Source organism: Medicago truncatula, chromosome 1 (assembly GCF_003473485.1).
Source record: "Medicago truncatula cultivar Jemalong A17 chromosome 1, MtrunA17r5.0-ANR, whole genome shotgun sequence".
Lineage (NCBI taxonomy): Eukaryota > Viridiplantae > Streptophyta > Magnoliopsida > Fabales > Fabaceae > Medicago > Medicago truncatula.
This window is the reverse complement of record NC_053042.1, coordinates 54,525,599-54,538,060: the sequence shown is the minus strand read 5'-3', so window position 1 is coordinate 54,538,060 and position 12,462 is coordinate 54,525,599. Positions and strand designations below refer to the sequence as shown.

The 12,462-nt window shown below is 33.8% G+C and overlaps 1 protein-coding gene across 1 annotated transcript; it reads left to right on the top strand.

Annotated features, from left to right (window-relative positions):
* The first annotated feature begins 4,056 nt into the window (after positions 1-4,056).
* Positions 4,057-8,476, top strand: LOC25485593 (uncharacterized protein At4g15970). The gene is made up of 4 exons (XM_013614841.3): positions 4,057-4,487; positions 5,717-6,082; positions 7,595-8,076; positions 8,191-8,476. Exons 1-4 carry the CDS (start codon positions 4,293-4,295, stop codon positions 8,240-8,242), a joined length of 1,095 nt encoding a protein of 364 aa, XP_013470295.1. The 5' UTR covers positions 4,057-4,292; the 3' UTR covers positions 8,243-8,476.
* The last annotated feature ends 3,986 nt before the right edge of the window (positions 8,477-12,462 follow it).

Sequence of the window (12,462 nt, the reverse complement as noted above, 5' to 3'; positions counted from 1 at the left end):
AATTTCTGATTTTCGACCAATGTCTGCATCCTAAAATTTTTATCTTTATGTTTTTCTCTTCAATGTTTTCGGTTCTTTAATTTTTAAATATTTTAAGATTCTCCCTTTCGAAAAAAAAAAAAAAAAAAACAAAATTAAGTTTCTCTTTCAAAAACTAGGGTGCCATTTAATTTGAGAAAGGAGAGTTTTTCCCACCATGGGAAAGTTGATCATGTCCATTAGATTAAATGAGAAACATATTTTTATCATACTCTCTCAACCACTAAATTATTTTTTTATAGTATCTTTCACACTCTCTCTTTCATATGCCTTTGCCTTCTAAGTACAATTGTATTCTGTCAAAGGAAAATTAATTTTACATCTCCTAATTATTAAAAAAGAAAATTATATGTAAAAGTAATAAATGTAATTGACAAATCAATTATTTGGACAAACTATGTTATTGAAAATATATTTTATAATACACTGGGTCAAATCAAAATTCTTATTAAGGAGCTAACTTGATGTTTACACTGAAATTTGGTAAACAATCGCTGATTTCAAAATATTTACTTGCAAGATCAACCAATAAATCTTAAGAGCACATTGTGCTTTGTTTATCTTCCGAAAATTGTGATGTTTGTTCTTGAAGAATTTGATACAAATAAAAATAAATAAAAGGCAATCGAATTCAACCCAGTTGAATCCAATCGAGGTATGATGCAAATAGAAGTAAATGAATTACTTAAAAGAAACAAGTAAATTGCAAAGACATTTAAAGAAATGAACTTAAATTGCATTGATTGAATGTAAGTTAGTGCACAGATTCATAGATTGCAACCTGTGACTCGTTTCTCGCTTCCAAACGGATAATTTGAGTGTAAGTTTTTGTATGATTGAATTGTAACCCTTTTTTCCTAAGAAAAATTATTATTTATACAAATAGAGAATAACTGCCTAGTTTAAATTTAAAACTATAACTGCAGAAAACTAACTAATATTAGCCTTGCATTTTGAATTTCAAACGTGTATCGAATCACATCCGTTGGCGCTTGACCTTATCCAGAAGATAACTGTTTTTCGGAATCCTTCTACCCATCGAATGAAGATACGCTCCTTCGATCACCTTCGAAGAACACAATTTCGATAGAGATACAAGATCAAGCCCCTACTGCTAGGTCAACCTTCTTTGACCGCATTAAATGATAGCCTTTTAAAAATATTGGCTAACACTTGGTATTAAAATATATGTATTACTTAGTTTTTTTATATTCTATTATTTCGTATGTACTTTTTAAAATCAAATCATTATACGAGTTTTATATGATTAAATGCATCTTCATTTTATTTCTTGATAACCATATAAATTATTGTAAAATATTAATAAATATGTCAAAAAAAAAATTACTTGGAATTATGTCAATTGTTTAAACATGTATATATTGTATTCAATTAGCAATGATATAAAAATGTTAAATTATAAAATAATACTCCCTCCGTTCCTTTTTAAGTGTCTCTTTTGAAGAAATTTTTTGTTCTTACTTAACTGTCACTTTCAAAGTTTAATGCAATATTAAATGTTGTTTTACCAATATTATCCTTAGTTATTTATTACGGAGAGAGAAATATATGAAATGAGATGTTAAATGAATAAGGTCATTATAGTAAAAGTATAACTTATTGCATCAAAAGTAGTAGCAATGTTGATTGTCTTGGTTTGTGAAAAATGTCAAAAAGTGACAATTAAAAAAAAACGGAGGTAGTACTAAATTTGCAATTGAGCCCAATTTTAGAAAAAATAAATACGGACAATAGTATATTTTTTTAGAGGACATACAGTAGTATCATTTTAAGCAGGATTTGGAGCTTGAAATTTGAATAAACAAAATGTTGGGAAAGTATTAACACAAAACCAAATAAAATAATGCAAAAAAAAAATTACAGAAGGAAAAATAAAATAAAAAATTGCGAAGGTTTTTTTTTGTGAAGGTTTTATATTTCTAAATAAAATCCATTTGAAATTATTACAGAAAACAATTATGAATATATTAAATAATTATACTTTATTGCTTTATATTTATACGTAGAAAAAATAATTTATAGAAATAGTTTGACTTGAATTTCATTGAAAAAATAACTTTATTGAAAAAATTTTAATAACATATTGGCAAGAATGTCCACACTTTTTTTTTTTTTGACAAATAAATGTCCGCACATTTATTCACCCCACATTTAACGCAAGTAATTTTAATAAAGGAATATTTTCCTCGTGGCATCCCATTAGAATGCTTTACTCTAACCAATATGTTCATGAAGATTAAGTCAATCCAATCACTCAATATACTAGAAAAATTGTGCCTCTATATTTAACTTCTAACATATGATTTTAATTAGAGGAGTGTTATTTGAACAACCATTTGGTGGACAACTTATGATACAACCATAATTTACAAAGAAAAAGTAGGTATTGACATGAAAACCAAAGCAATAGAGAGATAAAGTAAAAAATAATATGAGTATGAGAGAGAAAATTGTCACAAAAATTATCAAGAAATTAATATTTAAATATCATTTCTCTTTTAATTAATTATAGGAGGCCAATGGACAATCTCCAAGGACATGCAAAATTGTTTCTTCAAACTGACCATGATGCACACGATTCGATTGGCTGAAGTTCCATTTGGCCATTATGGAATTTGTTAGTAACCTTCCATGAGTAACTTGCCGCATGAAGACACAAACTCGTTTCGTATACTTAATGCTCCAAATTCAATGCCACATCGACTCTTATCCAATCAATTCAAACCCTATTAGAAAGAAGAAGAAAAAAAATATATTCCATGAACTTAGTTCAGTTGGTAGGGATATTGCATATTATATGCAGGAGCTGGGGTTCGAACCCCGGACACTCCACTCCTTCACAATTAAATTGTGTGAGCTATAGCCACTAAGCTATTTGACAAAAAAAAAAAAAAGTAAACGTTGTTGACTGAAAAATTATCTAACCTATCATCAGTCGGAGTTGAGTATCAAAACAATCTCGTGATTATGAGGGACTATAACATGCAATTTATTAATAATTTTTTTTGGCACGAGACTCGTATTCCATTCATCTATTTCATTAACCACATCTTGCAATTCCAATATGTTAACATCATTAGGAATGTTAACTATTATGTCAAAAAGTATCAAGTTGTTTCCAATCTATTTGTCTTCTCATAAATTAATTTTGATTAATATGCCAAATTTTGAACTCTCCGGTCTTTGACCACAATCAAACTAAATCGTTACAATTTTACTTCTCATTTTCATCATGGTATGCAACATTTCCATATTTTATGTGATATCCCGCCCTGGAGCCAAACACAGTTTGAAAAGGAGAAACACCTTTACGAATTATCATTTTCAATCTATTCATCGTAATCTATATAAGTATCTTGTAGGTAACATTGTTAAGAGAAATTGGTATAATTAAGTGACAAACTCAATCTTACTACCCTAAAAATAAGACAAATAATCATAGTAAACCAATTTATTTACAATCGTAACCCACTTGGTTGGCTTGATGGTATTGAATTGCAATTTAGGAGCGTGTTTCTCCTCAAAGTATCAAGATTGATTATCTTTGTTGTCAGTTTGGATGGACTAATTTAACTTTAAAAAAAAAAAGTTGTATTAAGATCATCGTTCTTATTCTATTGAGCACAAGATTTTAAAAACCATATCACATCTTATTGTTTTAAAGAGACTTCTCTAACCTATCAAGAAAACAATTAGAGTTGCCTTTACATTGTTTCCTTTAAAAATAAAGAATTCATATAATTATCATGACTCATATTTAAAAAATATCATATTAACAAACATGCACCCTAAAAACACACGTTAAGGTTTAAGTTTTTTTTTTTTCTTTTGAAAAAGGACTTTATAAATACTTATTTAGTGATCTACACCAATCCTATATTATAATTAGGTGGGACAAACCAAGTTACTATCAAAGAAAAGTTGAGTATATAGATTTGATTGTTTGGAAGTTCCGAATCATACAAGTGGACACATCTTAGATTAAATGAAAATCTGTAAAGATGAAATTCCACGTAGGCAGACAGTTAAAAATGGTAGTAGCAGCACGGCACCTACTTGCAAACTGATGATGAATGCGTTCCGCGTTGGTAACAGATTTCCCACTAATCTCGATTCTTCTAAATCAAACTCTTTCTTCACTTCCATTTCTATTTTCATTCATGCATTTAGTATGACCGCACCGACGAAGATTTCTCACGCGCCGCCTTACCGCTGGTGATTCCGTCGACGAAATGTTACAGGAGTCCAAAACCCTCCATCTCCGGTGCGCCCTCGCTGCGGCGCTATTCTTCGCTACCGTTTCTCTCTCTTGCTTAATCCTCTTCAGAGACGTTGATTCTTACAGATTCTTTTCTGGTTTCTCTTCCTCTTATGCTCTTCCTCGTTTTCCTACCTTCTTTCCGCTGGTGACTGTTGATCCTTCTGTGGTGAGTTCCGTTGCTTTTGTTCTCCTGTTTGTGGCAAATTGATTTATACTAGTACTTTCTAAATCGGTGTTTTCATATGCATTATTTCATCTATTGAAATGCAATTTGAAACTCCATTTTCTCTTGAATGCTGTAATGTAGTTGTATTTCTACCTCGAACGTGTGTGTCATGCATGCTCATTGTGTTATCTTATCGTTTGAAATTTAATTTAAGCTATAATTTCTTTTGAGATTCTTGGCATTGTGTTTTGAAAAATGTGTTTTATGCTTAAATTCGAGAGAAGCTGGATAAGTTTCATCACTAGACTAAGAAATCTGTGTTATTTACACTACTTAGTTGATGATAAGTTTAATAACTAGCATACACCTACACATCTATACCGGTAATAATTTGGGAAAATAGAAACAATTTATTTTAACTACATGTGTAGTGTCAGTGCCGTGTCAGTTTCGGACTCCAACTTGTGTCCGACATCGAACACACATTCAATCTAAAATGTTAGAGCTCGTTGTCAAACTAGAGATTTAGTCATAGTCTTAAATTGTGATTTCCTTTTTTTTTTTTTTTTCCTTTCAAACAATTAACAATGAGGGAGGAACTCTGTCCCTCACCTTTGGATTCCTTAATTGCCCCAGTAGAATGTTGTACAGTTGTTGAGTTTTTTGCTTCTAGAATAAGAAACGCATGTAAATTCGAGAGACTATACACATTCAATCTCAAATGTTAATAGGTTCCATTGGCATTGTGTGCGAGGACTTGAGATAGTAAGATTCCTTAAAATTGAGGATGAGACGATGGATTTATTTATTATTATTATTATCATTATTAACCCAAATAATGGAAAGGTAGAAACATTTATTCTAACCATAAGTGATTTCTCCACTGTTGATATGAATTGTGGGTCATTTGCAAAATATGGATAAACTGCTCCCTTCTAGCCTTAATGGTTTCGTATTTAAAAGTCGTTCTTTGGTCTTGTTAATTAAGTGAATCCAGCCATGAATGTTTACAAACATTAAATTCTGAATCTATTATTGCTTTATTTAATTTCATAATAAGCATCAGCATAACCATAACTTGCATGAAAGTATTATTATTATTACCATTTTACCAGGAGAGTATCTTGACGCTGATCTGCCGCCCCAATGGAGGGATTACTTATTTTACTGTCGCGGTTTATCTGTGCATTTGTCCATGAAAAAGGTAAATTTAATCCACTCTTCTGCAGACTACCAATGAATATCCACTTGAAAGAATTTTGAACGATGCTGCCATGGAAGACAAAACTGTTATCTTGACCACATTAAATGAAGCATGGGCAGCTCCAAATTCTGTCATTGATCTTTTCCTTCAAAGCTTCAGGATAGGAGATCATACCAGTAGGCTTTTAAACCATTTGGTAATCATTGCATTGGATCAAAAGGCATTTGCACGCTGTCAAGTTATACATACCCATTGCTTTTCTCTTGCTAATGAAGAAGCTGACTTTCATGAAGAAGCATACTTTATGACTCCTAGCTACTTGATGATGATGTGGAGAAGGATTGATTTCCTGCGTTCTGTTCTTGAGAAGGGATACAATTTCGTGTTTACGGTATGTTTGTTTTCTTCTCTTCAAGTTCACAAAGACATAGTTATGTAAGGCTTAAGGTTGTTTTTAATTTTATCAGTTATAAAAAAAAATTCATAAGTTTATTATTGTGATGGATATTCCTAGATAATGCTTAATGGGGGAAATTTGTCTGTTAAACGAATGAGTGAATGAGTTGCTTGTGTATATGAGTCGACTAAAAAAAATAATTATTTAGATTCATTCTCACATAAAGGGCATTACATTGATTTTATGGCTTATGAGTATTTTGCAACTACAGAAGCACATAACTTTACTATATGATTAGTTTTATATCTTAACCAGGACATTAGACATGCAATTTTTTTATAAGTTCAAACGGTGTACTTGAATGTGTTTGAGAAACTTGTCATACTTAAATTTGATTAAAATTAAATATTGGTTCAATTGATGACCAAGGATCTTATTGACGGCACAAGTGTTTAAGTTGCATATATACACATTTTTTTTTTTTGTTGAGGGAAAGTTGCATATATACACACATAAAATGGCCTGTTTAAACTTGGCCTATTTGGATGTATTTGAGAAACTTATAAACTTGGCCGATTTAAATTTGATTAAAATTAAATATTGATTCAGTTGGCGACCAAGGATCTTATTGATGGGACAGGTGTTTAATATAAGCAGATGAATTCAAAGAAAATATTGTTTTGATAAACAATGAAGAAAAAATATGGCAGGGGACAAGAAACTATGCGTTTATTTGTCGTGTGTATCTTTCTATTTTCCATATTTTTATTTTGCAGATAGAATATTTCTATTCTGTTATGAAATCAATTGTTAATAATTGAACACAATAAATAATAAATTGTAACTACAGTATATTATATAGTTTATTATTTTGAGAAATTTCTCCCCGTGCGGTGTATGGGTTAACACACTAGTATGATATAATTTGTCAGCATTTTATATGTAAATAATATATTGATTATAGAAATGTAAGTGCATATTGTTGATTTTATCTTTTTAGCTAAGTTATGGAGCATGGTACAATTTTTTAAAATTTCGATAAGGAAATGTAAAATTTGATAGTGGAAGTTATGAATAAAGTGGAAGCTTTTTTACTTATCTTGGGAATTATCATTCCTTATTTATCATTGATAATTAAACAGATCGTTCTTTCCTCTTCATCTTCTACCTTTTTTTCTCATTTCGAGACGTTATAGTGGAGACACAGTAAAAATTGAATGTATGCTGAACTCAAAGATCTTTCATAAAGTTGCAGTTGAACTATTGTAACAATAATAACTAGCTTGTGCATGTGTCATTACTCATTACATTTACCAAATTACTGACTCAACTGGTAAGATCATGATGATCATCCATACCGGTTCATGGTCTTATTCAGCTTAGTTTATGGTTATGCACTTTACTGTTGCTGTTATTATTATATCTTCCTACAACGGACTTTATTAGAAGCTGTATAGATTTCTAAGCTCTCTTGTTTATAAACTTACTACGGTGTTCCTCTTTCAGGATGCCGATATTATGTGGTTTAGGGACCCATTTCCGCGGTTTCACCTTGATGCAGATTTCCAGATAGCATGTGATCATTTCACAGGTGGCTTTGATGATGTAATGAACAGGCCCAATGGAGGGTTCAACTTTGTGAAGTCCAATAATAGGTCAATAGAATTTTACAAATTCTGGTACTCTTCTCGAGAAACCTATCCTGGATACCATGACCAAGATGTCCTTAACTTCATCAAAGTTCACCCTTTCATTGCTGATATTGGACTGAAGATGAGATTTTTGGATACAACAAATTTTGGCGGGCTTTGTGAGCCAAGTAGGGATTTAAACCAAGTTTGTACGATGCATGCAAATTGTTGCTTTGGTATGGATAGCAAGCTTCACGACCTCAGAATTATGCTTCAGGATTGGAAACATTATTTGTCCTTGCCTCCAAATTTAAAGAAACTGTCCGTTGTTTCCTGGAGGGTTCCTCAAAAATGCAGGTTGGCCATATACCTAAGCCTTTCTATTCATAATTTAACCTTGTTTTTTATTACTATACTTTATTATTGTTCATTGCTTTAATTACCTCTTGCTGGGGTGAACTTTTTCCTCAGCCTTGATTCTCTCAGGCACCATGGTTCACCAGAGCAAAGTGTTCAAGGTTAATATTTTGGTTGCCTGTGTCACATTTAAATGTCCAAGTTCACCGATGCTCTAGGATGAAAGGTTCAATATAACATTGAATTGGAAAATTAATTTTGATAAACCAGCATCTGAAGGAAAAATCCTTCCCCACTAAATTCCACTTAGGCAGTGTGAAAGATGTAGCGTGCTGTTCAATTCATTGATTTTTAACCGTTTCCTAAATTAATTTTTTTGTGCTTTCAACGATTTTGTGCAGCATTTTGTTGTATTTTATTTTGACAATTTTCTAATCCTCAACAACCACCTTGTCCTCCTCCTCCTATAACAATAGAATACAGAAACAAAGGAGCTCAATCAATCTCTAACTGGATAGAAATTCAAGATAACAAGGTGGAAATGAATTATTGAAGGTGATATTGACTATGTAACATAATTTTTTTTTTTGAACAAGTCAAAATGAAATATATTAAATAACAAGAGGTGATTCACCACGCACAAGGTGTGCAAAGGAGAAACACCCACCAAAATACACAGTTATAAGTCTGTTTCCACAAAACAACAGAACGGAAGAGCGTACGGAAAAAGAACTACACAATAACACCCATACAAATCAACGCATGCCGTCACCAGTCATTATAACTGAAAGCGATAGTAGGCATTTTGACCTTTAGTCAAGAAAAAGATAAAAGTTTGATGTTGTCTGCTAACTGATCCAATTCGCCGCTCCTCTGGTTAAAGATCCTATTATTTCTTTCCTTCCAGATAGTCCAGACACTAGCATGCCAGATTATTGTCAAATAGGAATATGTCACTCTCGGTAACCCTGCTAAGTGGCCAAATTGATGAAAATGGGTTGTAACGGACGCTGGAGCCGTGAAAGAAATGCCTAACCACTGATAAATATGATGCCACACCATGCCAAAATAATCACACTAAAAAAGAAGGTGATATGCGGTTTTACCTGAACCGCACCCACCTGTGCAGAGAACATTATCATGCTGAATGATTCTTCTTCGGATGAGATTGTCTTTAGTTGGTAATCGATTACGGAGCAATCGCCAAGCAAACACTGACACCTTAAGGGACACTTGTTTCTGCCACACACCTTCAAACACTGACACGCCATGGTCTTAAGGACAGTTGCTGTTGACAGATAAGTGTAAACTCCCTTCACATAATAGCCATGAATAGGATCCAGACTCCACCTCCACCTGTCAATAGTATTATCCTGCAAAACAACATTATGCAATAAAGATAAACACTCGGACACCGTCTCTTCCTCCCAAGCCAAAACCTCCCCAGCCACTCCTCTCCATATCCCGCACTGTTACCCATTTGTTTTCCGCTAAATCAAAAAGGCGAGGGAATTGCACCCTTAAAGGCGCGCCCCCTACCCAATTATCGGACCAAAAAAAAAAAAAAAACTACAACCATCACCAACTACCCTACGCAAATTATCTTCAAACCAACTCCCCTCCGACAATCCCACACCGTGACGGATGCTAGAAACCATCCGCCACCATGTAAAACTGTCCCTCCCACCCTCCTTCAGCCGCCCCTACCTCCCCGTACCTTGCCTTTAAAACTCGATACCACAGACCCTCCTTGTCAACTAACATACGCCAACACCACTTCCCCAATAACGCCACATTAAATTCCCTCAATTTTCTAACGCCTAAACCACCTTCCTCCCTAGATAGACAAACAGAGTCTCAATCCACCCAAGCAATTTAAAAATCCTCACAACCCCCAAAAAAAAATTAAATAAAGATTCGATGGAAGAAATTATACCTGCGGGGGCCTTGAAGAAGGAAAGAAAGTAAACCGGAAGCGAAGACATGACAAATTTCAAGAGTACCAGATGACCATCAAACGAGAGAAATTTACTTTTCTAGCTCGACAATCTAGAGGTAATAGTGTTCAAAATCGGATTCCAAAAGTCCAACCTCCGAGGATCCCCTCCGATAGGCAAGCCCAAATACACAAAGGGAAAAGCTCCCACCCAACAGTTCAACACCAAAGAAGCCTCATGTAACCAAGAATTTGAGACATTTACACCCGTCATAAGACTTTTACTGAAATTCACCTTTAATCCTGACACATGTTCGAATATTAGGAGCACAACCATAATAGACCGCACGTTGGACCAACATTTTTCACCAATGATCAACGTGTCGTCTGCAAATTGAAGGTGCGAAAGACTCAAAGTCTTATCACGCCCCACCATATAACCACAGAATCTCTAATAACGTCTGCATGAGAATATTAAAGCCTTCGGCAACAAGTAGAAACAGAAACGGAGACAAAGGATCCCCTTGACGAAGACCTCTCTCCATAGGAAATTCATCCGTAGGACACCCATTCACCAAAACTGAAGCAGTGGCCGTTCCAACACATTCAGATATCCACATCCGCCACAAAGTAGGAAAATTCATTTTAAGCATGACCGTGTCCAAATACTTTAAATCGACAGAATCGTACGCTTTTTCAAAACCAACCTTAAAAAGCGACATTTCTTTATGAAGGCGACGCGCTTCGTCCACTGCTTCGTTTGCCACCAGAATTCCGTCCAAAATCTGTTTACCCTTAACAAAAGCGGATTGAGCATCTGAGACCACACTTCCTATAACCGCACGTAGTCTGTTAGCAAGTACCTTATACATACACCCCACCAAAGATATAGGTCGGAAGTCATTCAATCTTTGCGGGCTATCGACCTTTGGAATGAGAGCGATAAATGTTGCATTCACTCCCTTTGTCAACCTTCCATTACGATGAAATTCTATCATAAACCACATGAAGTCTTCCTTCTATTCCGGCCAAAATTGCTTAATGAAACCAAAACTAACACCATCTGGACCTGGACTTTTGAAACTGTCGCAATCTCATATCGCTTGCTTCACCTCTTCCACTGTAAAAGGTCGAATAAGACTACCCGACTCCGCCACTGACAACCTACGGAACTGTAAATCCTCCACCCTTGGCCGCTCAAAATTTGATGCTTTGTAATGTGAAGAAAAATGATTAAAAACTGCTTCACGGACATTTTGAACCCCCTCAACACATATCTTGCGCAATTCTGAAAACTGGAATCTAAAACTCAAATCCTAAAGGGAAACCAGAGCTCTTCTTAAGGAAAACTATTTTGAAAGTTTTAATGGTAGACAAGGACTCTAAATATTCAAAAAAGGGGAGAGTAGTTGTGCGCAGCATGAACAGTGATTTGAGGTGTAGTGAGAGGATGTTTTTAGCTATGTGTAATTAAGCGTGCGTGCTGTTCAATTAATTGATTTTTCTTGTAATGACAAGTCCCCGATATGGTTCAAACATGTTTCCGTCGAGTACTAGTCGAAAATCTGATTTTCAGACTATTTGATCAGATTGTTCTGAAACTTGTCCAAACAATCATAAAAAAAATCAAGGAACAAGGCTCTCATATAAGAGACTACAATGGACTTCGTCCCTCAAAATATAATTCTATCATTTAGACCAATTTTTTATTTTTCATATTAGAAAATAAAAATATTGCATTAGTTTTATTTGATTTTTAGAATTTTATCGTGGTGCGTGTGTCTATATATATATATATATGACAGATTTTTGTAATTTTCTACTTTGTTTGTTTTATTGTTTTTAAAAACAAAATTCACAACTACTGAAATAAGAGAAATCATGATTCTTCCTTATATATAAACACATTTTGGATTATATAATCCAAACTTCAAGGGTAACTTTGAAAAACTGGTGAGAAGATCCTATGAGTGTTGGTGAAGATGTGGTGGTTGAACAAACTTTTTTTATCGATGAACAACTGATAGTCATGTTTAGTTCAAAAAAAAGATCGTCCTTTTCCGTTTGCTTTGTTTGAAGGTTAGGGATGTTAGTATTAATTACCTTAACCCTGCTACATTCTCTTGACAACTCCTACAATTGAGTCAACTCCTAATGGTAGTAAGGTTCTTTTCTTTATGTATTAAGTTTAACATGTGAGTTTGATCCTTGGATTATATACTAGTTTTGAAGTAAAATAGCTAATAAAGGCGAAATGTCATGCAAGGAAGCATTCAAACCTTCTTTGGATAGGAAATCAACACAACGATTGGCTTCACTGAAAATGTGGCAAAGAAAAGTACATTTTGAGAATCGGATTTGGATCTTCAACAACATTTTGAGAATTTTTATCCAAAACTTTATAAGTTGTTTTTAGTGAGAATTGGTCGTCTACATAAGGGGTCCAATTT

Excerpts from the sequence above, each read along its gene's own strand:
- LOC25485593 (XM_013614841.3), top strand. The coding sequence starts at position 4,293 with ATGTTACAGGAGTCCAAAACCCTCCATCTCCGGTGCGCCCTCGCTGCG. Across the intron at positions 6,083-7,594 it reads GATACAATTTCGTGTTTACG|GATGCCGATATTATGTGGTT; the intron begins GTATGTTTGTTT and ends TTCCTCTTTCAG. Across the intron at positions 8,077-8,190 it reads AGGGTTCCTCAAAAATGCAG|CCTTGATTCTCTCAGGCACC; the intron begins GTTGGCCATATA and ends CTTTTTCCTCAG.